Consider the following 24,552-nt stretch of genomic DNA (forward strand, 5'->3'; position numbering starts at 1 on the left):
TTTGGACTGACCAAATGTTCATGCTTAGGCCTATGAAAGAGGCAGGAGCACTTTTAGACATCCATGACACCGGCTTATCTGGGCAGAAAACAATATTGATCATCCAGGAAAATTCAGCCTGGCTGAACCACATTTCAGCATATCATGGGAAAACTGCCCAATGTAGCAACAGACAAGAATAAAAGCTTACAGTAATTTTAAGCTTTTCTCACTCTCTTCAAAACTAAGTTTTGTCTGGCGTTCCACCAGGAATGTAGAAATGTTAATTGTGCCTAAACAGTACCCTGAAAAAATTACCTTTTGTCTGAAATACCTCCTGAAAAATAACAGTGCACTTCTTGGTATGTGATGGTGCCTTAGCACTCCTGTACATACAGCCTCATAGCTGCATATCTGGAGTGTGAAATCTAAGTTACTGCCGCCTCTGACTGCTAGTTGCAGGAGATTTAGAGTGAGATTTGGTGATATCACTACTGTTCTGCTTGCTGGTAGCTCTGACATGAGAAAGCAAAGCCATGCCATACCAATATATCCACCTCCACATAGAGTCACAGCAGGGGCGGACTTGGCCCGGGGGGCAGGGTGGCAATTGCCCCCCCGGGCCTCTCCGATGCCGTCACGAACGGCCCCTTGACCCCCGCTGCCACCTGCACCCGGCAAAAAAAAAAGGTGCATGTGGCAGAGAGGCAGTGGAGGGAGGGAGCAACTGCGGCCACAGCAGACCCCTCCACAACCAGGGTCCAAGGAGCCCCCCACTGACCACTAGGCCAAGGTAAGGTGACACAATTTTATCCCCGGGAACATAAAAGAAACCTTTTTTTATTTTAATTTTTTTATATTCACCTGATTCCTGCATCAAACAAAAGTGCGGCCTCCCGTCTCCCACGCTGTTAGAAGCTGCATACAGCGTGTGCTGGTTACTACTTAAACCGGTGCGTTGTGTGCAGCTTCTGAGAAGATATGCCATTAGCGTAGCGTGATGCGCAGCCGGCAAAATGCGCAGCCGGCTTCCTCGCTACGCTAATAGCGTATCTTCTCAGAAGCTGCACACAGATCGCCGGTTTAAGTAGTAACCAGCACACGCTGTATGCAGCTTCTAACAGCGTAGTAGACGGGAGGTGGATCCAGGGATCGGGTGAGTATTAAAAAAATAATTGGTTTATTTTATGTTCCCAGGGACAATTTGCCAGGGGACAGTCTCCTCAATCCGGGGACTGTCACCAGAAATCGGGGATGAAACGCACGGCCCGGAAGAGGCATCACTCCACTACCAGTGTGCTTTAAATATCCTAAACCGATAAATACATTGACACTACTGTTACATGGATGGCAAAAGCGGAAGACAGGGGCGGGGAGAAGGCGGAGGAAGACGGAGAGCGGGAGGGAGGCCAAGTTGCTGCACCATGGGCCTCTGGGTTGTACTTGCCCAGTGGGCTAAAAGTTGCCAGTCAGCCCCTGAGTCACAGTACAGCCAGTAAATCAGTGCATGGTAAGTAAAAAATGGGCAAACAATCAACTGCATAGAGCCCACAACATTACTTGATGAAACTAACTTCTTGAATCAAACCTTTATCATAATTTTTGTGGTTGTCCATTAATAGAAAAAAACTCTAAAAACAAGTGTGCAATTAAAGTGACACCAATCTCAGAAGTTAAATCTTAAAAATGCATTGAAGTACCTTAACTAGGGATGCACAGATACTTTTCGAGTACCAGTGCAGACACTTGGCATTTTCATGAGAACTACCAGGGTTGCAGCTGGGACCTGGCTCTGGCGCTCCACCACTGTCCTGAAATCATTAGTCTGTATTGTTTTAGAAAAACTGTCACATGACAATAAACAAAAATGTATCAGTACTCGTACTTGTAAGTACTCGGCAAGTACCAGTACTCGTACTCGCAAAACTGGTATCTGTGCATCACTTTATTTATATTTATAAAAACAAAATTGTATATTAAAACAGAGATGTACAAATCCCAGGAGCTCCGTGTGCTCCTTACAAATGACAGCTGACTCCTAACTTCTGAATTTTTCTCTAGTCTAGTCTTGGAGCTCAAAAGTATCGGTACATGTACTTGTACCGAGTACTGTACTTGGTATCTGTGCAACCCTAACCTTAACTTTTGACAGAAATGTATCTTACTTGTGTATTGCTCAGCTGTAGACCCTCAAATCTCTGAATTGGTGCAGACACTGTCCTTCCTTCTGGAGGGTGGCTATTTTTGTTCCCCATGGTCCCTGTATGTGTTGTACAGTAGCCAAAATCTTCAAGCTCACTCCTGTGATGGACTACAATCTCGATACAAATTAGCAAACTAAACATGCCATTGTAGTCCATCACGGGAGCGAGCTTGTCATGGTGGTTTCTTTACAACACACACAGGGACCATGGGGAACAAAAAATAGCCACCCTCCAGAAGGAAGGACATTGTCAGCACCAATTCAGAGATGATTTTAGGCTCTACAGCCAAGTGTTAAAAAATAGAGTGCATGTCGCGTTCTGGAGGCATTGCCGCTGGACAAATGCCTTCATTGAAGTATACTGAAATGCCCCTTAAATGTGTGGTCAATGCTCTTATAGCATTTTTTGGGCATTTAAAAAACGTCACACACATGTTTTAGGAGAGGCATAGCAGGTTTTGCAATCCCTGAAACCACTGGAGAATCATAGAGTGGACAGAGCAGGTGCAGATGCCAATTCCTGTATGCACACAGCCAGCGTGTTGCCAGCAAGAGGACCGCTTCTAGCTGGGAAGCGGGGGACAACATCCATCTTCAAAACGTTAATCCTACCCAACCAGTATAAGGTGTAATTGCTTCCAATTGGGCAAGCTCCGAAGAGGATAAGGAAATATTGAGAATTTCTGACTTGGAGTAGTTGACTTTAAAGTTACTGAGCTCTCCAGAAAGCCGAAACTCACAAATTATAGATGGTGAAGAGATGTGAGGCTGGGCGACATAAAGTAGACGTTTGTCTGTGAAGAGAGCCAATCTAGACCTATTGGATCCAGCAGCGATGCCCCGTATCCCAGTATTCTGTCCCAATGCAACTGCGAGATGTTCCATCGTGAGCACGTAAAGCAAAGGAGAAAGCGGGCACCCCCGTCGAGTCCCATTACGGATGGGGAAACTGGCAGAAAGTGAACCGCTGGTCATAATCCTGGCTGAAGGCGAGGAATTGAGGGCCTTAATGTTCGTTAGAATATGGGGACCCAGACCTATTTGCAACAGGGTGTGCCTGAGAAAAACCCCACTCACTCTTTCAAAGGCCTTTTCTGCATTGACCAACAGAAGGCACATGGGCACATCAGTAGACTGAGCATGATGCAGCAACAGTAATATCCGTATGGTATTGTCCCTCGCCTCCCTACCCTGAGCAAAGCCAACCTGGTCCTGGTGAAGTAATTTGGGAAGGAGAGGTTGTAGCCTGTTAGCAATAAGCTTGGAAAAGAATGTGAAATCCAAATTGATCAGTGAGATTGGCCGATAGTTCGCATACATACCTGATTCCTTATCCAGTTTGGGAATCATGGTAATATGGGCCTCCAAAGTCTGAGGAGGGAAAAATTCCTCTTGGGATATTTAATTCAAAGTCTGCAAAAGAAAAAGAGCAAGAGAGTCCTGAATCCATCAGGAAGGGCTCTTACCACTGGATGACATACCAACAACCAAGGCAAGCTCCTCCAATGTAAAGTGGGATTCCAACGACGCAATGACATCAGTCGACAGGTGGGAGAGTGGAGTATCAGCTACATAGGAAGCATACCAAGCCTCCAAAATCGACGATGTAGAGGAAGGAAGATTGTACAGTGTGTTAGAAATCACGAAAAGAGTGGAGAATCTCAGATGAAGAATGAGCCACCTCAACCGAGGACATCTGAAAGTGGGCAATAAAGGTATGTGGAGTTCTTGGGTGCAGCAACCTTGCCAACGGGCGGCTGCATTCATCGGACATCACCTGATCAGTGTTCAGGAGGTAAAAGTTAGCCACAGTAAGGGTTCTACCCCAGTGACAACTTCAGCAGGATATATCTACCCAGAGGATCCAGACACTGATCAAGCAGAGTGGCAGGGAGAGATTTGTGAATGGCTATCGAGACACCCTTCGACTTACCAGCAGGTACTATGAAACCATTTAGAGTAGTAGCGGTTGTGGCAAGTAGGAACACCATTTGTTTTAAAGTGCGTCTCATGGAGCATAAAAAATTTCCAATTGTTTGTGCATATGATACTAGATTTGGCCCCGTTTAGAAGGCTTATTGAGACCCCTCACATTTTAGGTACAAAATTCCAAAGAGGGCGCCATTACTCTAGGAGGAGGCATGACCGCGAGCAGAGAGGGAGAAAAAGACACAAAGAAAAGGATAGTAAGAGGTAGAAAAGAAAGAAAGAAAGAAGACTGCTAATGATAAGCAAGCGCACAGGAAAGAAGTAAAAGAGGGGCAGGAAAAGGAAAGAAAAGGGAAGGTAAGAAGAAAGCAGACAAAAAGCAATAGGGTAAGTAAACCCAAAAAACAAAGGGACTAGATTGGCCTTAGCTAGAGGAACCCAGACTTAAACAGAGTGGGCACGGCCTATGTGGGGTGTGTGACCAAATTTGGGGAACTAGCGAGGTGCAAATGAGGTGAACAGAGGTGATAAGTAGGGGGTCTAGCAACATAAACAGTAATTTAAGCTTACACCAGGGTATAACCACACCAGGATCGTGCAGATGGTAACTGTATTACTAGGGGTAGAGGCCCAGCATGCAAGTGAACTGGAAAAACATTTGAGGCAGAGCGAGATCCCATCAGGCACTGAAGCACAAAACTGTCTCCAACTTGTCTCCAACCATACAAAGCGATGAGCACACTAAAACAGGTCGGAGAGCTTAAAGTGAGTCATGGATGTTGTCCGACCCACCAGTGCAGCTCGGACGGATGAGCTAAAAATAGGATCAACCATAACCGCCACTCATGATGACCAGCAGGGTGAGCCCCATAGGGCCCAACCACTAAGCCAGGACAGCAGAGGTAGGGAAAGTATATAAAATGTAAAAAAACGGTGTCTGACGAGGGATCACTCCACACATATAAAAACAAACAATAGCATCAGAATGGAACAGAAGTAGACAGTGCATATCAAACCATGGTAGTGCACAGCCATTCAGCAATCATAAAGCAGAAACACAGAGTAAAACATGTTATCTCATAACACGGAGGTAAAAATCTATAAAAATGACACCCTCCACTGCTGGCAGTGGCGGAGTAGAAGACACGATCCAGCAAACATCATCAGCGATGCAGTCTTCTGATAGCTCAGCAGGGTATGAATCCTCCGGGTGGAACAAGAACGTGTCCTTCGGCATCTCTGATGTAAAGGGCTGGGTGAGGAAGACAAGCCGTCAGAGAATGGTAAAGCCAGCCAGTTCGAAAACCGCGATTGGATCCATGGCTGGGAACTGGAACAGGGCAGGCAATTGATTCGGATGGGGAAGAAGGAATGTAGACAAGTCCTTGCAAACCTGAAGGGGTTTAGCTGACTACAGCTAATTTTCACTCCGACTCCTTCAACAAAAGTCAATTGAAAAATGATGCTGACAGTCCACCCTCCGCTCAGAACTTGGCTGCAATTCCAGCAGTAGGTGGCCAACTTTAGGCTTCACTTACACCTTGTGCTACCCACATCACTTTTTCCTTTCTGTAGATGTACATGCCTTTAAGGTCTCATCCACATGGGTGCATTCGGCCATATATGTAAAACCTCAAGCGTATTTCCCTGCCCTGGAGACAGCAGCCATCTGCATTTGAGGCATACGCTTGTACACATGCGTTGGTTTTATGCATGTCCCGGCATATAATCGCACACAGCTGCGTACAGCCATTCATGTCTATGGGCGGCTGAATGCAGCTGCTGCTGTCACCCGGGCAAGCAAATAGGCCTGAGGTTTCATGTATATGGTAAAAATGCACCCATGTGCATGAGGCCTAACTAGATTTAGCCGCGTTGATAATTTCTACTCCTGGACGCACAGAGGGGAATTTATCCCCTTGAGCAGACTGAATCTGGAGCAGTCGCCCATGGCAACCAATCAGCTTCTCTTCCCAGTGCAATGTCTGCTCCAGTTTTGATAAACTCCCCTCACAAAAGGATTTTTCTCTTAACTGAACGCACTTAAGTTCCTGTTCACACTATCGCATTGCGGTGACATGCATTCACGGGTGTTTGTTTGCCATGTTTGGCATGCATTCCCATTGATTTCAATGGGTGCCACACATGCTAAATACGCTTCATGCGTTCTGCGCCTTTTCCTTGCTGCGTTGGGGGAGCCATTACCTAGTAATGGCACTGCAAGCACGTTGCACGTTTTGGCCATGTTGCGGGAACGCATGGCAAAGCATGCTTTGTTTCCAGCGTGTTCATGGAGTGTGAACAAGGGACTAAATGTAGGTAGACGCTCGCTTTTTACCATTAAAAATAATTAAATGCATTTATATGCTTTCAGAAATGTCCTATAAACACATATGTGTCAAAGTCAATAGCATAATATAAAATAGCATAATAAAATAATAATAATGTATAATAATAATAAAAGTCAGTGTGAATGAGCACTGTATTACTCTAGACCAGTGGTTCTCAACTCGTGGGTCGCGACCCAAAAGTGGGTCGCGACACCCTCTGCAGTGGGTTGCGGCGTCATGTCTGCACTTCTCAGTGGCCCCCCTTTAGAGCCTGGGGCCCCTTCTTATAATCCACATGTTATATTAGGGGTGGGGGGTAGAGGATGAACAATCTAGATACAGTCTGACTAGTGAAGGCGTGCCATTATAATCTGTGGCTGGAGCAGTGTGTGAGGAAAGCTCCCAGCCCTGGTGTCTGCACAGGGCTCAGCGTGCACTCGCTGTTGTTGAGGGAGCCTTGCATGATGCGTGTAGTAGTTGTTGTCAGGAGCAGTGCGCATGCTCAGTGCCGGGTGCAGCCTCCGCTCCTCTCCTGACCCTTTATACGCGCCCCTACGGCTGTAGCTGCAGTCACCCCACCTTCCTGCGCTCGGGCTGCCCCCGTCATGCCCCTCCAGCAAGGAAAGGCAATCTACTCGAGGTCGGGGTGAAGGCCTAGCGTGAAGAGCTCCTTCCGTCCTCCTGCTTTCCACCCCTCCCTCTCTCACACATACACACACCGAGCCCCTAGCATCAGCAATCATCATGGCAGAGGAGCAGCAGCAACAACAAACCCCGAAAAAACAGCGGCCCGACCAGTTGCCTCCCTCCTCAGCCCCAGGGGCACTACCTGCCTTGGTGACAGGACTGCAAGGGACAGAGGCCAGTGCCCTGCAACAGAAGATCAAGAACTCCATCTGGTAAGCAGCAGCACCATGCCAGCCTTCCTTCTACCCCCCTGTCATTCATTCATCTACCATCTTATTTACCCCCCACAACATGTCACAACATAGATCTAGATGTCTCCTGCAATGGCTGTGCTTCTGATGGCACCTCTCTCCATCATCACCCTTTTAATATTCATTTGCAGCCTCCAAAATGCAGTGTATACATAGAAGTTGCTTGGTAGTGGCAGCTCTGGATGTGTTTTTATGTGTGGAGGAGGGGCAGGTGAGAGATTTCTTTTTGCAGAAGAAGAATAACTGCTGGCTCTGAATCCTTATCATGCAGATACAAATGTCATGATGAACATTTCACCCCAGTCTGTTTTTGTACGAATCCTATTCTTCCCATTGAACCATTTTTTTTCTTTAGCTGATCACACCTCATTTGCTATCATCGGATCAGAAAAAAAATAATCCTGCAGACCGTACGTTTTGGTGGTTCTAAAAGCTCGCTGGCGTGAGATATTTTTACTAGAATAACAAAGGTGGTCAGATGCAGTCTCATGTGCTGAATGGCTGGCTGATATTTTTTTTTTTTCTTACATCAGGTCACTAGACTGATGCATTGTGGGAGTGTCTAATACTGATGGATAAAAATCACACCTGTTTACAAGCTTTATACGTGCTGTTTACGCACATAGCGTACACGTCCACCCTTTTTCAAAATAGCTTTCATTGATGATTAAACTAAATGAACTTGCATTTTTATTTTTGCAGCATTTGATTTTTATTCCCCCTTCTATGCCTGGTTGGGGAGGAGGAGGGGGATTTTGTCGACAGACGGTTTACATTCCCATTCATTTTGGTCTTGTGTCAAAATGTCTAAAAATGGCTACTGTAGCCTGTGTTCTTGTATACTCGTGGCATCTGTATACTATACAGGTTTCCTTGTTTGGCAAACATGATTTTACAGATCTGCCGTAATGCTTCTAGTTGCATGCATTTGCTGTTGTAGTATTTTTATTGTGTTTTTTTTTTTTTTTGCGTTTAAAAAAAATCCTTTAAAAAAAAAAAAATATTATTATTGCTGTAGACATTAAATGATGCCTATGCGTAGTGCAGATCTAGTGCCTTCACTGCAGATGCATGCTGGATGGGCTTGTTTTGTTTTTAATCATGCAGTTATTTTTCTATATGTAGAATCCTTCTCCTGCAATGTGTTTTTAGTGCCGCTGAACAGGCATAATGCAGACTACACAGATGGCCCCAATTTCAGACCTTCTCACAGCTTGTAGCGTTATTTTTGCTGAACCGTACCTCGGGCTTTCTTCTGGTGGGGACTGAAATGGTTACAGTGACGTCGGGAGATTAGTAGTGATGGGAGGACTAGTAGTGATGGGAGGACTTGATCCCATGACCTTGTAGAATCAAGTGCAAGGCTCTTAACACCACATCCACACCCATTTAATAATTAATAAACATAATCTGCTTTGGATGAGTGTCCCTTTATTTCTGGCCATGTTATAAAGTAATCCATCATCTTCACCACCGTAACATAGACATTTGCATACAGTGTAATGTTCATGGAGTGACATACAGAAGACATCTGTTTGCCCTGTTTTGGTAGCTGGTTTTCAGGAAAACTGTGAATGATTCTAGCTGTGTCAAGGTCACATAAGGTACATTAAATGAAGAGCACATGTGCTTGATAAGGTATGTGTACCTCCTAAGCCCATGCACTTTGTAACGAGTGTGTATAACGCAAACTTATCGCTGAGACTGTCTGGTGCAGATTATTTTCATGCAATCTATTTCATTATATCTTATTTCTTGGTTGACATTCTGATTTTTAACACAGATAGCCATTGTATATAGTTCTAAGCTTATTGTTATGGAAAAATGCATAACACACTGGGTGTACCTTGCAGTGGGCACATGGTCATCCTGTACACTTGTTGAAAGATGACACAGGCAAGCAAGCATATTTTATATGCTCATGATAATGCACAGCTTGTATGTTTTGTGGAAATTGTTTGTAAATAAAACTATAGAATTTAAAGTGACACTAAACTCATGAATTGGATCTTAAAAATGCATTCAAGTTCTTTAAGTATTAACAATACTGGACCTTATTTGTGTACCACTCATCTCTGAATTTGTGCTGACACTGTCCTTGCTTCTGGAGGGTGGCTACTTTTGTTCCCCATGTTTCCTGTGTGTGTGTTGTAAAGTAGTCATCGCTCCAAGCTCCCTCCTGTGATGGACTACAATCTCATGTTTACTAATTTGTATTGAAATTATAGTCTGTGGGTGTGATCTTGGAGCGGTGGCTACTTTATAACACACACAGGGACCATGGGGAACAAAAGTAGTCACCCTCCAGAAGAGATAAAAGGAAATCACCTACACTCCATACTGCGTACAGACCTTGAATAAGAGGTTGGTGCCGTGTAAGATACAGTCCATAATAGAAGTCACCAGCACTCAATGATATGTGCAAGTAGTAAAGCGCTTTTTATTGAATCGTCAACGTTTTTTTTTGGCTGAAACAGCCAACGTTTCGGGTCCATACAGAGTCCCTTCTTCTGGGCGACATAATCATTGGATTTAGGTGTTCCGTGAAATTTCCTTGCTACTAAATATTCCACAGTCAACTATTAGTGGTGTTATAACAAAGTGGAAGCAACTCAGCCACGAAATGGTAGGCCACGTAAAATGACAGAGCGGGGTCATTGTAAAGGCCGGCGTCCTGATACTTTTGGTAAAATAGTGTGTGTGTGTGTGTGTGTGTGTGTGTGTGTATATATCTATATCAGGAATGCACAAATCCCAAGAGCTCCGTATGCTCCTTTTAAAAATGACAGCTGCCTCCTAACTTTTGAATTTTTCTCGTCTAGTCTTGGAGCTGGAATTAGTGGAAGGGGGTGAAGGTCCACTTTAGGTGCTCATTTTTGTCTGGGAATGAAAATAAAAAAGTTATACTCCCAGGAAACTCTGAGCCAGCGGGCTGCTACTCTGGTCCCTGACTCCTCCTCTCCAGCGATGGAATGTCCCTTGGCGCCCTCATGTGCTATACCCTGTATAGGGCGTAATGACTCAAAAGGACCTTAGACCGCTGGAATGTGTATTATTATTATTATTATTATTATACAGGATTTATATAGCGCCAACAGTTTGCGCAGCACTTTACAATATAAGGAAGACATTACAATACAATTCAAGACAGGATGGTAGGGAGGCCCTGCCCGTGAGGGCTTACAATCTTCTTTCAATGAATATTACTAGTGTACCAGGTTGTGAAGCCTTCGTTGTTGTCCTTGTCTGAGGCTTTCTTGGTTGGAATGACTAATTTTTTTGGTTACTACTTTCCAGTCATTGAGTAGTATGGGTGATGTAGATTTGGTTTTCAATGTTTTTTGTATCAGGCAGAATGCCCTTTTGTAGAGGAAGCAAAATATACAGTTTTATGTTTGTTACCAACACTACAGTTAAGCATAATACAGCACAGAACGTTGTGTTGACACAAATGTAGTCTGAGAATACAATACATGGCAAATACCTGTTTGTGATAATTTGCATGCTGCCTGTATAAGAATGACTTGTGTAGAGCCTCTTAATTCTGCCTTGAAAGTCTGATACTGGCAGATAACACGGCAATTTTCTAGCAATATTAACCAGTTTTCAAACACACAAAATTATCTTAAGGATGAGGCAATGTCCCAACATCACTGCCATATCAATACATACATTGCTGCTTCAAATTGGCAGTTTTTTTGCTGGTGTAGAGTGGTTGATATTACTATAAAATTGTCCTGTATATGACAAACATGAGTCATTGTGTGCACAATGAAGCAAAAGGGAATTCCTCATTGCTATGGTACAAGATCAGGTTTTTGGTGAATGAACCATTGACAGGTACCCAGTGAAGGGCCCAATTCACACTGTTTAGTGTCATAGAGCGCATGGCTATCTTCACACTGCAACTGCAGTCCTCTTGTGTCTCAATACCTCTCTGGAACCTATCTGGGCTTTTTCAGTTCAGGTTTGTACGTTTGTTTGTTTTTTGTCTCTTTTTCACATTGCAGCATTATTTTACTGACCTGTTTTAATGACGGCCAGTCACAGTTTTTCTTTTGCGAGAATGAGTCTCACTTATTTCATTTTATTTATTTTGTCTGAGGATTATTCATTGATAATTCTAAAGGTGCCCATACACTTCACGATTCTCGTACGAGAATCGCGGAAAATCCCGCGATCGTACGAGAATCGCGGAAAATCCCGCGATCGTACGAGAATCGCGGAAAATCCCGCGATCGTACGAGAATCGCGGAAAATCCCGCGATCGTACGAGAATCGCGGAAAATCCCGCGATCGTACGAGAATCGCGGAAAATCCCGCGATCGTACGAGAATCGCGGAAAATCCCGCGATCGTACGAGAATCGCGGAAAATCCCGCGATCGTACGAGAATCGCGGAAAATCCCGCGATCGTACGAGAATCGCGGAAAATCCCGCGATCGTACGAGAATCGTGAAGTGTATGGGCACCTTTAGGGATCCTCCTAAGTGCTGAAAGCTGAACTCCTGGCACAAAAATGTTCCTTTTTTAAATTTCTTTCTCAATAACCACTTTGTGTGCATCAAATGGCTTTGCATATCCAATTATTACCTTGTAAATATAGCAGTGACAGCATCACTATGCTGTACACAGACTGTGCAGAGACCACAGCTGTGGGAAGGACTCAGTAGGCCCCACCCACTACAGGCTGTCTGCAGAAAGCTACATGAGGGGGCGGATACAAGACCAGTCACCCTGCACAAGGAGAGAGAGCAGTAGTGACTGATCTTTTTTACAGGAAGCTCCCTCACAGAGGCAAAGTTTCACACTGCACGGATCGGGAAGAAATACACAAAGCACATGACGTATTTAGCCAAATCTGCTTATACTGGAGTTCAGCTTCAAAGTAGATGCCCTGTCAACTGCCTGATCTCATGCTGGCATGTGATGTAAACAATCCCCAGAGGCCACGGGCGCCAGATCTCGAGAAGCATATATTTGCAGAGAGGGACGGTGGGCTATGAGATGTTAGGGGAGGGGGGTCAGAAAGAGTAAGTGCACTTAAACGTGCACAAACATGCAGGAAAAGAACATTGTACGCCTGTAGCATATTCTGCTACATGAGCTACTTTCCCACGGGCGACACATGGCAAACGTGGAAACAAACGCACGTGAATGCGACGTATGTTCCCAATATGCAAAGGTGTGAACAGGTAAGTAACAAACTTCTTTTAAAAAGTTCTGTCACAATTTACATCTGCGCATACTTTTGTTATTGCACTTGGCAGCAATTTTTCAGACTAGTGCTTTTAGAATGAGACAAACGTTTAGACAATTGGCACATAAACATGAGATTTAGAAACTGAATTTTGTTAGATTTGTAGTAAGGTTTAAGATTCTGTTTCTCTAAGAGGACTTGCCAAAAATGACTTTTCAAAGGCACAGTTAAAATGCAGTAATATAATGAAGCAACATACTGGCACTTTGTTGTTGCAGTAAACCTTTTTAAATTTTATTTTAATTATGATATTTGTTTTGATAAATGTGTTGTAAATTTTTTGTACAATTTTAGAAGTTTTCGTATTTTATTGTCATGGCATATTGAGTGCCGTTTTGAACTTGTTAAAGCATGTGTCTAATTTAAGGTCTGTGTTGGCCAGATTCCTCCACCCCTAAACCTACCTACATAACCTTTTCATGTAGCTGCTGGGGGGAGCGAAGGGGAATACTAGTATCACTTAAAGGAGAACTATGAGGAGTGCTTTTCACTCACCTCATAGTTCTAGCCGACCTGTGACAATGAGACTGTCACAGGTCGACTCAGTAGATTGGGAGCTGAGCGAACACATACCGGCGTTCACTCACCTCTCCATCCTGTCACGGCTCTCTGCTGTGACAGGGGAGGGGCTGGATTCCCCCCTCCGAGCTCCGATCCGCCAGCGCTGACTGGCGGAACGGACGGGGGAGGGGGCGGGTACAGCTGGCTCTGCCTCTAGATAGGCAGAGCCAGCTGTCACTCACGCAGCTGGGCGGATCTCGACATCGATGTCGGGATCCGCTGCGGTATACTGAGCCTAGGGTGATGGGAGGACGCTAGTTTGTGTCCTCCCGTTACCCTGAGGAGAACTATGGGGAAAAGCCCTGACCCCATAGTTCTCTAAGTGACAGCTGGGGCTGCTGACATCTCATCCAAGATGGCGGCACCCAGCAGCAGTCTCGGGGTAAATTAACATGCATTGATGTGCATGCCCTGTTCCTCCTCTGGCCCGGACGCCCCCGTGCCTCCTCTGTGCCATTCATTTCAATGGATTCCAAATGCACCTCCCATCCGCATTGTGATCGCCCACATCCTGGAGGGTGGATGTACATTTACGTATTTTTATTTTTTATTTTTTTTTCTCTGCTTGAGGGGGCACGCAAGCAGAATCCCGTTGGGAATGTAAACAAAGGTTACCGGCTGTTACATACAAGCATTCAGCCGGCCGTTCGCTTGTATGAGGATAAACAGTGCTGCCCCCCCTCTGCGGTTATCCCGGGCGCCGCTGTCCCCTCTGCGGTGCCCGGGATCGAGAACACTGGCACATCGGCTCTCTGTACAGAGAAGGAGGATAGATCAGCGTTCCCTCACTGCTGATCTCTCCTGCTTCTCTCTGAAGGCGGAAGCGATGTGGAATATATCACTTTCGACTTCTCTGGCTGCTATAGCCAGAGAAGAGGCTGGAGAAGCAGATCTCTGCTTCATCAGCTTCTTTGGGGGTCCCCAGGTGACATTAGGGGTCTTAGAGACTCCTGATGTCTTCATAAAGATGTCTTGATAAATGTTTTATAACGTAGGGAAAACAGGTGTTTTTTTTTGGTTTGTTTTTGTTTTCAAACTTTTCGTTACTTTTTTTCATTATATAGTAAAAATAAATAAAACCCCAGTGGTGATTTAAATACCACCAAAAGAAACGGGGCCTAAATGTCAGTCAAAGTACTGCAGTGCTGAATACTGAAAAATGGCCTAGACAGGAAGGGGGGTGTAACACCTGGTCAGCAAGTGGTTAAATAGCACTTTCTATGTAAATGGGAACATGTAACAAATATAAAATAGGTATTTTCCCAATTTGGCTGTGAGAGTGGAAATACACTTTAAGCTTTGAAAATAAACGCTAGACGCTGATTGGTTGCCATAGACAACTCCTCCAGACTTTGTTTGCTCCAGTTTTGATAACAGTGTAATTTCATTGTTGACCCGGTAAAACCAACAGGTTTGCTTCAATAGTGTCTGCACCAGCCTACTCGTCACTCGGCTGGCAATCCATTTGATTGCTGAGATGTAAGAAAAAAAGTCCAGTATGTCAACATGTCACTCCGATTCCTCCCACGTGACAGCACTGGAGCTTAGGCACACAGCATTGTCACAAGGGGGCAGGGAGAGAGTCTTCAGCCCTTTTGTAAGAGCTGTGTTGTGACTTGGAGCTCACACAGGGCTTCCTCTCTTTTTTTCTCTTAGCAGCTAGGTAGGTAGGTGGTGGGGCCACCATTACAGTCTGGCAAAGCAACAATTTCACATTGAAGAATAATTGCACTTTCATAGAAAGTGCACTTACTCTCCCCCCCCTAACATCTCATAGTCCACCCTCCCTCTCCAAATATATACTTTTTTTTTTGAAAAATCTTTTTATTCATTTTGCATATTACGGGTACACAACAAGACACCAACATAGTGCCCGAACATTAACATTTGTTCATACATTATGGCATAACATATGCCAATTACACCAAATATATACTTATTGAGATCTGGTGCCCGTGGCCTCTGGGGATTGTTTGTTTACATCACATGCTGAAGTCCATTCACTCCCTGATGTGCCTGCACAGTAGAGCCCCATGGAATTCTATGGCGCTTGTCTCCCGACTTTGAGACACTGGTAGACACATTCCATAGAACTCAATGGGGATGTACTGCGCAGGTGTGGCGAGCAGTGAGAGGAGTAAGGCGCTGGATGTTAGCAATAACCGGAGGCCAGGCCACCGGATTTTGGTGGGCTCTAATATGTTAGGGGGGTTACAGACAGAATAAGTGCTCTTAGTATAATTTTGGTTTAACTTTCATATTTACATAATTTACATACGTTTTATCCCCTATGTTTTCATCATATTACAGCGCTTTATGTGTGTGGCACAAGGGGGAGCAAGCACTTCAATTATTTTGCCTCCCTTAACAACAGTTGTGTAGATCACAGATATTGACCACAAGGGCATTGCATTATATTCAGGTGGGGGAATTAGGTGTTTGAGATATACTGAGGGGAATTTATCAAAACTGGAGCAGCTGTGCACAGCAACCAATCAGCTTCTCGCTTTCATTTTCAAATCTTAATTGAAGAGAGAAGCTGATTGGTTGCCATGGGCAACTGCTCCACATTTTTGTCTGCTCCAGTTTTGATCAATTCCTCTCGCTGTGTAGGAGCACAGCCAGTCTGCTTTTAGCTGTTGTGTGAAAAATAAAAAAAAGCTAGAAACTGGTTGTTATAGGCAACCGCACCACTTGTCTCAGACACTTTTTATCAATTCCCTGTATTGTGAGAAGGAGCAGGACATTTGTAAAGCTCTGCAAAGCTGGGGACACTGAATATTTGATGAGGAAATGGGGCTGCTCCCATGAACATCTGATTTCATGCTGTACATAGAAGTATTATTTTAAAAACCTTCACACCTATTGATTATGGCATTTATGTTACAGACTTTATCAGGTCTTTGTTTTAATCAACAAGGCCCTGCAATAGAAAACGGCATATACTGACCTCTCCGGAAGCCTCTCCTACTTTCCTTCTATTTCCAGCACTGCTACCTTTTCAGGTTTCATCACTTTCGGAGCGTTTGAAGAGTGTGCTGCCTCCAGAGATTCCCTGTGTATAAATGGGTCATCTATAACATTAAGGGCCCATTCGGGTCTAAATGCTGCCTTGCAGTGTGGTAACATCTTGCTTGTTAGTGTGCATTTTAGCTTTTTCATTCTATTTGGCTGCCAATGCAGTAAAAAATCGACCATGTGCCATTTTTTTCTGATGCAGCACACCACAAAACATAGTTTGTGTGTTACCGTGTGTCATGTTATCCTGCAAAATGGGTGTATTGGGTTAATGAATAGCAATACACCACGTTTACATGTGTTGTGTTAACTTGCATTATCACAACACACAGATCTTAAAGGGCCCTCTTGCTGAGACTGCTTTTTATTTAACAGCTGAAAAAGAGCTGAAAACACTCCTTAAAACGCTATTACATATGAACAGAAAACGCCTGTAAAAACACGCTAAAAACATATGTAAAGCGCGCATGGGTGCATGGGTCTTAGTTTGCATGCCAGTTTAATTTAAGAATACAATGTTACTAGTTACATCTACAAATAGGTCAGATCACAGGAACACCATACTTCAGGCAGAGTAATATGGGACCTGCGCTGCTCAAACATGTCTGAGCTTGTTCTTTCATGGTGCAGGCAGGAATGTATTCCGACTATAAATAATATCTGGGGTCATAAATTCTTATTTTTCCTTTTTTGTTTTTAATAATTCAAATTTACATACAAATACCAAATTATATATTGTTGTAGAATATATTTTTTCAACCTTTTTAACTTGTGTTTGCAGGAGCGAAAGAGAGAGGTGGGTGGGGGGTGGAGAGAGATAGGGAGAGCGCTAATATTTATTTTATTTTTTCCTAAGCGTATTAGTTAAAGTACAACTAAAGCCAAAACCTTTTTTATTTAGCTTTGGAAAGTGTAGGAAATGGTTCAATCTTGCATATTCACAGGAAGTAAGGGGAAAGGTCTCCAACAAAAGAGAATCCCTAAGCTGGCCATACACCTTACAACCATCGCACGACTTTCTTTGTGCGATGGTTGTAAGGTAATTGAAACCTCGTACGATCTGCCCATCTTGGACAGGCAGATCGTACTTCCGATGATCCCAATGCTGAGCAGGCAGTGTGCGCTTGCGCACACCAGCCCGTTTAGCATTCGTTTTCCAAGCACGCCACTAACCTGCCGTAAATCTTACGATTTTCGGGAGGTTTTGCAGCGTGCTCGGAAGACAAAAGATGTGCGACCGTACAGTAGAAACGTTCGCACGCCTTCCATGCACCTGCCGATTTATCGTACGATCGCAGGATCACCCGTGATTATCGTACGTAATCGGCAGGTGTATGGGCACTATAACACAGTTGTCTTCAGAACAGGTGTCCCTATTAGAAGATTGCCCCTCCCTGTTCCAGTTCTGGTAAGTATTCCGAGACTTTAATTGCAAGACATTTTTTGGAAGTGACAGAGTTGCTTAAAATCTTTGACATAAATACAGGGAGCAGAGCCTTCCTGCTCAGTACTGCCAACCCTACTCCCTTTTCTTCTACTGATGACTTTGGAACACTCTCTAGCTTTTGATTCTAAAACGCCCATCCTTGCTGAAGAAGAATAAATAAAAACTACCCATAAGATTTAATCCTGTCTTAAATTTCAAATGTGGTGGTGTGTGTGTATATACTCTGGACTCTGTGTGCAAGGCGCTCTACCTATACAATTATGTGTAACGTGTGAGTTAAACAGAGATAGCTTTTACAGGTTCAGTGCACCCATCTGGAACTTTCTCCCTAAAAACATCTTGAGTAGTGTTCCCACTGGGAGGGCGAAGTATATCTGCATGGGGCATGTACCTGGGATACTGTGTCTCTATCCCCAGTGGAGGCAAACACACTCGTCAACTCATAACCAGCTTTCAAGCAAGGTGCACACGGAAGAGCAAAAAGTTTCCCAGCACACTCACCAGCCAGCATGCAAAAAAAATCTGTCTCACCACTAAGGTTAAAAACAGAGGTTTTAGATACACGTCTTCTGCAGAATATGTGAAAGCCGCACTGCCTTGTCAAGGTTCCTCTGTATACTGCGGTCCTAACTCTAACCTATGAGAGTCTCCATCTTGGAGCACATGTAGGAAAATATAAAATTGGGTGCAGGTTCGCCAGGAGGCAGCCCAACCCCCAGTGGGTCTGTGTGGGAACCTCAGGGCCTCCCTTGACCTGAGCAGTGGTAAGTTAGGGCTTTGCCCTTTTGTACAGGGAGCCTGGGGGTGCTTTTACTTTCTCTGGTTCTTCACCTAAGGGGTTAACATCTAAGGGCTTTCACTGTGAAACTTTTGGTTGCAGGGTCAGCGGCAGGAAGGAGAGCTGTGCCATATTTGCATTCTCAGGCAGTCTTCTACTGAATCAGCGCAGGGCCTTGAATCTACTGCTCCTGTGCAAGGGACCTTCCAGCTGTTTCAGGTTCCATTCACACACAGCGTTTGCGTGTTAACATACGCGTGGATTCCGCACATTTGCCGCCACTACTATAGCTGGAATGCGTGGAATCCGCCCAGAATATCACCCTGGGGTTTTTCACTAGTTTGCATTTGGTTAGAGTCCGTGTCACTACTGGTAGCATGAGGCGATACTTGGACCCTATAATATATTACCGTATATACTCGAGTATAAGCCGAGTTTTTCAGCCCATTTTTTTGTGCATGTTACACAGGATTTCTATAGTGGCAACAGTTTGAGCAGCGCTTTACAATATAAGGAAGACATCACAATACAATTCAAGAAAAGATGGTAAGGAGGGCTCTGCCCCTGAGGGCTTACAATCTAAAAGGGATCTATAGAGGTTACACAGGCATGCCAACTCCTCCACATCAATACGTGCCATTGCCAGAAGGTTTGCTGTGTCTCCCAGCAGTCTCGAGCATGGAGGAGATTCCAGGACACAGGCAGTTACTCTAGGAGAGCTGGACAGGGCTGTAGAAGGTCCTTAACCTATCAGCAGGACCGATATCTGCTCCTTTTGTGCAAGGAGGAACAGGATGAGCACTGTCAGAGCCCTACAAAATGACCACCAGCAGGCCACTGGTGTGACTGTCTGACCAAACAATCAGAAACGGACACGAGGGTGGCCTGAGGGCCTGACCTCCTATACTGGGCCCTGTGCTCACTGCCCGGCACTGTGGAGGTCGCTTGGCAATTGAACACCAGAATTGGCAGGTTAACTATTCTCATTATCGATTAGTTGGTTGGATCCCCTAGCTCTCTCCTCCATGCTGGGAGGAGGGCATAGCAAGCAGTGGGTGGGTGCAATAGCCAGCCTGCTATTGACTATTGCAATTTAAAATGGCCAATAGCAGGCTAGCTATTGCACCAGCCCACTACCTGCTGTATTTACATTCGGCTGCCATCTGCGGAATCTTAAAACAAAGAAAAAAATGGAAAAGCGCACTACAAGGGGTCACCACTGATCTGGCAGCCATTCAGCCTGGCCAGCTGTCTCCTTACGGTTCTCCACAGTCCTCGTATCACCACCTCCAGACTAGCTCCCCACATGTCTCCTTGATGCCATCCTCAGCCTGCTGTGATATCCTATGTGTTCCAGTCACATCAGTCCTTCGTGACCAACCACCACAGTAACTTCCAAAACGTGAGTGGTCTTCCTTTTTTAACACAGTTAGAGCGCTCTCAACCATTTTGTCGATCTGCGGAATCTTGGCACTGGCAGCTGTCATTAGCTGGCTGAAGCTATTCAAGCACCATGTGCTTACAATATAATTATTTAAAACAAAAATTATAAAAGTCATTTTCGGTTTCGGCCTGACAAATTTTGCTGTGGGAGGTGCGTTGCAGTGCCATTAATTTCAATGGCACCTCAAACACGCTTCCCATCTACAGTGGGATCGCCTGCACTGGAATGAACGGTACCACAATGCCGTGTGCTGCAGTGCGATTGCAAAAAATTGTGTATGAAGTTTTATTCTGAAGTAAACTTTGTAACTGCATTTGTGTATTTTATTTTAAATAAGGATGGCATTTATTTAATTTTCTTTTTTTCTTAATTTATTTAATTGTAAAATAATCAGGCCACTATTCGATTATGAAAATATTCATTATTTGCAACCTCAAAGTTATATTAAAGCCTCAGTTTTCTAGTGAGTCCCTGCAGCGCTATTCCCCCTGCACGGGTGCCACCATCGTTCTAATGGAGGCACCCGTGACGCCCAGACCTTAATACTACTTTAATCAGCAGAGCATTGCTGGGAAATCTCATCTGTAATCTGATGAGATCTCAGGGAAAGGCATTTTACTCCCCTGAGATGATGTGCATGGTCACATGTCCTAGTCACATGTGCCAGAAATCCAGGAAGTAAAGGGAAGTAACCTGCCATTAGTTACAATGGCCACAGTGAGAAGAATGGGGAGGAAAAGAAAAATAAGGGATGCAAAAAATAAAAAGCCGGCAATTATCTAGAAGTATGTGTAGATTGTCATTACTAAACATTTCTAAAGGTGCATTTGTTATTTTGAAGATATGGGTAATGTTCCGCTTTTACGTTCAGTGTTGGTCAGGCAGATAGATTTTACATTTGTGGCAATCTCCATATTTTTCTCAGTATAGTATCTTAGTACAGTTTTCCATTAGGTCTCGTTCAAACCTAGCCATATTGCATATGCGCGTCTGTCGCGTGTTTTTTTACCGCAATTCGCGGTTAAAAAGTTGCGCGACAAACACGCGTTTCCGAAGGCTACTTGGCTGTATCCCAATGTAGCGCGTTAGGGACGGGCGGAAATACGCCAATGTGGGAACGAGACCATTGAATACAATGGGATTTATATTTTTGAGCGTTTTGTAGAGCGTTCGTCGAGCGTAGAACGCGCTACAAAACGTTCAGGTGTGAACGAGGGCTTAATGCCTCCACAATATTGACAATATACTGACAATATTGCTTTGAGGTTACACAGCAGGAACACGTATGAAAACACTTTATCTTGGTTTTGGCACTGAAAGCCATGCACAGAAAACTCTTGTACTGGATTTTACATGCCAAAAAACAGCTCATTGTGCTAAAACAAGCAAAATAATTGGGGATTAGGATACCAGGGCCAATTTTAAGGAACAGACAATAGAAAATGATGTTGATGTTTATTTTAGGGTGTCTATACTCGTGGGTGGTCTAAGACACAAACTTAACCTAGTCAAGCTAACCCCTCCTAAGGTCAGCTGCAGAATAGAGCAGATCATCTTCCATTCAGCTACTATGGGCTGCCAAACTAAGAGATCTCAATTCTATTTGTATTTGTTTGGAAAGTACCTTGCAGTGGGCACACGGTAATCCTGTAGATTTGTTGAAAGATGACACAGGCAAGCAAGCATATTTTATATGCTCTAAGGCAGTCAGTACAATCATGCACATCTTGTATGTTTTGTGGAAATGCTGTGTAAATACAACTATACACCTTAACGTGACACAAAACTCAGGATTGAAATCTTAAAAGTGCATTCGAGTACCTTAACCAGTTGACATCCGCGGTGTTAAACCCCCTTCCCATCCAGGCCATTTTTCAGTATTCAGCGCTGCGGTACTTTGACTGACATTTATTCCGTCATGCAGCGCTGTACTGAAATGAATTTTATACCCTTTTTTGGGGACAGATAGAGCTTTCTTTTGGTGGTATTTATTCACCACTTGGGGTTTTATTTTTTTACTATATTAAGGAAAAAATTACCGAAATTTAAAAAAACAAAACAGTTTCCCCTATATTAAATGATAAAACATTTATTATTACCCAATTTTTTGGTAAAATATAAAAGATGGGGTCACGTCGGGTAAAAAGACACTAAACATGTCAAGCCTTAAAATTGCGTGCGTGCGCGCAACCTCAAACGATAATACCCAAAATTGGCCATAGGCGGCGCTATAAAAGCTGTTACCGCTCATCAGTTTAGTGTTATCAGTGATTGATGGCCCTAAAATGATTGCTCTCACTGCGACGTTCGCGGCGATATGTAACATGTGTAGCGCAATTGTAATTTTTGCGCGCTGGGGCACCGGACGCGTATTTACGTTTATAGGCGCGTAAACGTGGGGGTGGGGGAGTTAAACATTTTGGGGGGGTTTTTTCCCCTTTTTTTATATGTGACTTTTATTTTATTTTACTTTTTTATGTGTTACTTTTATTTTTTTTTATTTATATTTATTTTTTTGCACTTATTGTTATTGCTATTATATAGGGGGATAACAACCCCCCTATATAATAGCAAAGGCACACTGACAGGTCCTCTTTATGGAGATATTAGGGGTCTCTAGGACCCCTAATATCACCTGTGGACCCCAAAAGAAGCTGATGAAGCAGAGATCTGCTTTATCAGCTTCTTCTCTCTGGCAATAGCAGCCAGATGACTGACAGGTGAATGCGGAAGTGATGTAATACACATCACTTCTGCATTCACAGCCCGGACGGAGATCAGCAAGGAGCTGATCTCCCGTCCTCCTCCTCCTGACGCCCTCGGAGCCGGTCCCGGGATCCAAGATGGGGCAGCGGATCCCGGGAATCAAGTGCTCGTTGCCGCGAACGAGCACATATAGGCGATCGGCGGGCTATGGACCCGCTGATCGCCTATATGTGAAACACCCGGTAACGGGTGTGTGCAACGGCCGGGTCTTTTCTGCCCGTGCGTGCCCGCAGAAAAAAATTGCCGTCTGGAGACGGCAACCCGCAGATGTAGCAGTGCCGTCCGTCCGTTTTTTTTACTACGGGCGGACGGCAAGAGGTTAACTAACTATTAACAAAAATGTATCTTATTTGTGTATCACTCTGCTGTAGATCCTCAAATCATCTCTGAATTCATACTGACACCAATTACACCTTAAACAATAAGAACAAGTAGAAAGTAATAGGGTTTCTGGAGGGGTGTAATTAACCATCCAAGAGAGATCTACTAAAAAAAAATATCAAATTTTATTGAAGTATAGCTAGTATAAGGTTAAAAATCGATACACTTCATGTATCTTACAGAACCCTGCATGGGATTTGTTTGTATAAATATATAATCACTAATTTAGTACATATATACTGATATAATCCAAATATTCAAAAATAACATAACGATCACAAAATTGACAGCAATATAATTTGGCCATATAGTGGTTTAACTTAATAGGTCCAGACGCGTTTCGCCAGTGGCTTCATCAGGGGACCCAAAAAGATAGATCGTGCAGGGTTAGTTTGCGAGGTAAGGGAGACAACTGGAGGATCGAGAAAGCGGAAGCTAGATTGCCCCACCGCCACATCTAAGATCTCCTTTTTGTCACACCTGGGACTTCAGGGCTATATAAGGAGAGATGACATCCAGTCGTCCAGCCAGCTCCACTAAGATGCTTTATCAAAAATGAAGTATGTTGGGAGAAGGCTCGGCTGGGTGTTAATGTGATCCTATTGAATCTCCCTGGTGGTGTAAGTCTAGCAGTATGCCTCCATGGTGATCTGCTGCTAGACTTACAGATTTAAAGGAGAACTAAGAGGCGAGTTATTTTCACTCAACCTCCTAGTTCGAGCCGACGTGTGACAATGAAACTGTGACACGTCGGCTCAATAGATCAGGAAGTGAGCGAACACATACCATCGCTCACTCACTTCTCGATCATCTCTCTGCAGAGAGCTGTGACTGTCACTCACGGCTCCCTGCAGGGATTCCCCCCGCTCCGATCCTCCAGCGCTGATTGGCAGGACAGACGGGGGAGGGGGCGGGTACAGCTGGCTCTGCCTCTACATAGGCAGAGCCAGCTGTCAATCACGCAGCTGGGTGGATCTCGACAGTAAACCTAAAACCAAAGATTTGGAGGGGTGTCCCAATACTTTTGGTAATTTAGTGTATATACCCTGCTTTTTTAGGGGGATGTTCCTTATTAATTTTAGCTAAATGGAGTTCAGCTTTAGTGGTGAGCATGCCTTTAGACAGATAATGTATCTTCCTGGCTTATTATAATTATTTTATATACTTTAAAGAGAGAAGAGCCAGCCGGAGGGGAGGGGGTATCCCTGCGGGAAGCGGTGACTGGCAGTCATTACTCTCTGCAGGGAGATGATCGGGAAGTGAGCGAGCGACCAGTATGCGTTTGCTCACTTCCCGATCAACAGAGCCGACGTGTGACAGTTTCTATGTCACACGTTAGCTCTCACTATGAGGATGAGTGTGAATCGCCTCATAGTTCTCCTTTTAACCCTTTCGCTGCCAAGGACGTACGTTGTACGGAGCTACAAAAGTGCTTCCAGCTGGCCAGCTCAGTACGTCGTACGGACCTGGCATTTACAGTTCTACTATAAGCTGATGGTCGCTTTAGCGACCATCAGCT

The 24,552-nt window shown here is 44.3% G+C and overlaps 1 protein-coding gene across 1 annotated transcript in view; it reads left to right on the forward strand.

Annotated features, from left to right (window-relative positions):
* The first annotated feature begins 6,978 nt into the window (after positions 1-6,978).
* RFX7 (regulatory factor X7) overlaps positions 6,979-24,552 on the forward strand; it is an 84,409-nt gene continuing 66,835 nt past the window's right edge. Inside the window, exon 1 of the mRNA XM_018557573.1 lies at positions 6,979-7,340. Coding sequence (XP_018413075.1) covers positions 7,186-7,340 — 155 coding nt within the window. The 5' untranslated portion in view covers positions 6,979-7,185. The remainder of the gene's footprint in view (positions 7,341-24,552) is intronic.

Source organism: Nanorana parkeri, unplaced genomic scaffold (genome assembly GCF_000935625.1).
Source record: "Nanorana parkeri isolate BGI_ZX_2015 unplaced genomic scaffold, ASM93562v1 scaffold290, whole genome shotgun sequence".
Taxonomy (NCBI): domain Eukaryota; kingdom Metazoa; phylum Chordata; class Amphibia; order Anura; family Dicroglossidae; genus Nanorana; species Nanorana parkeri.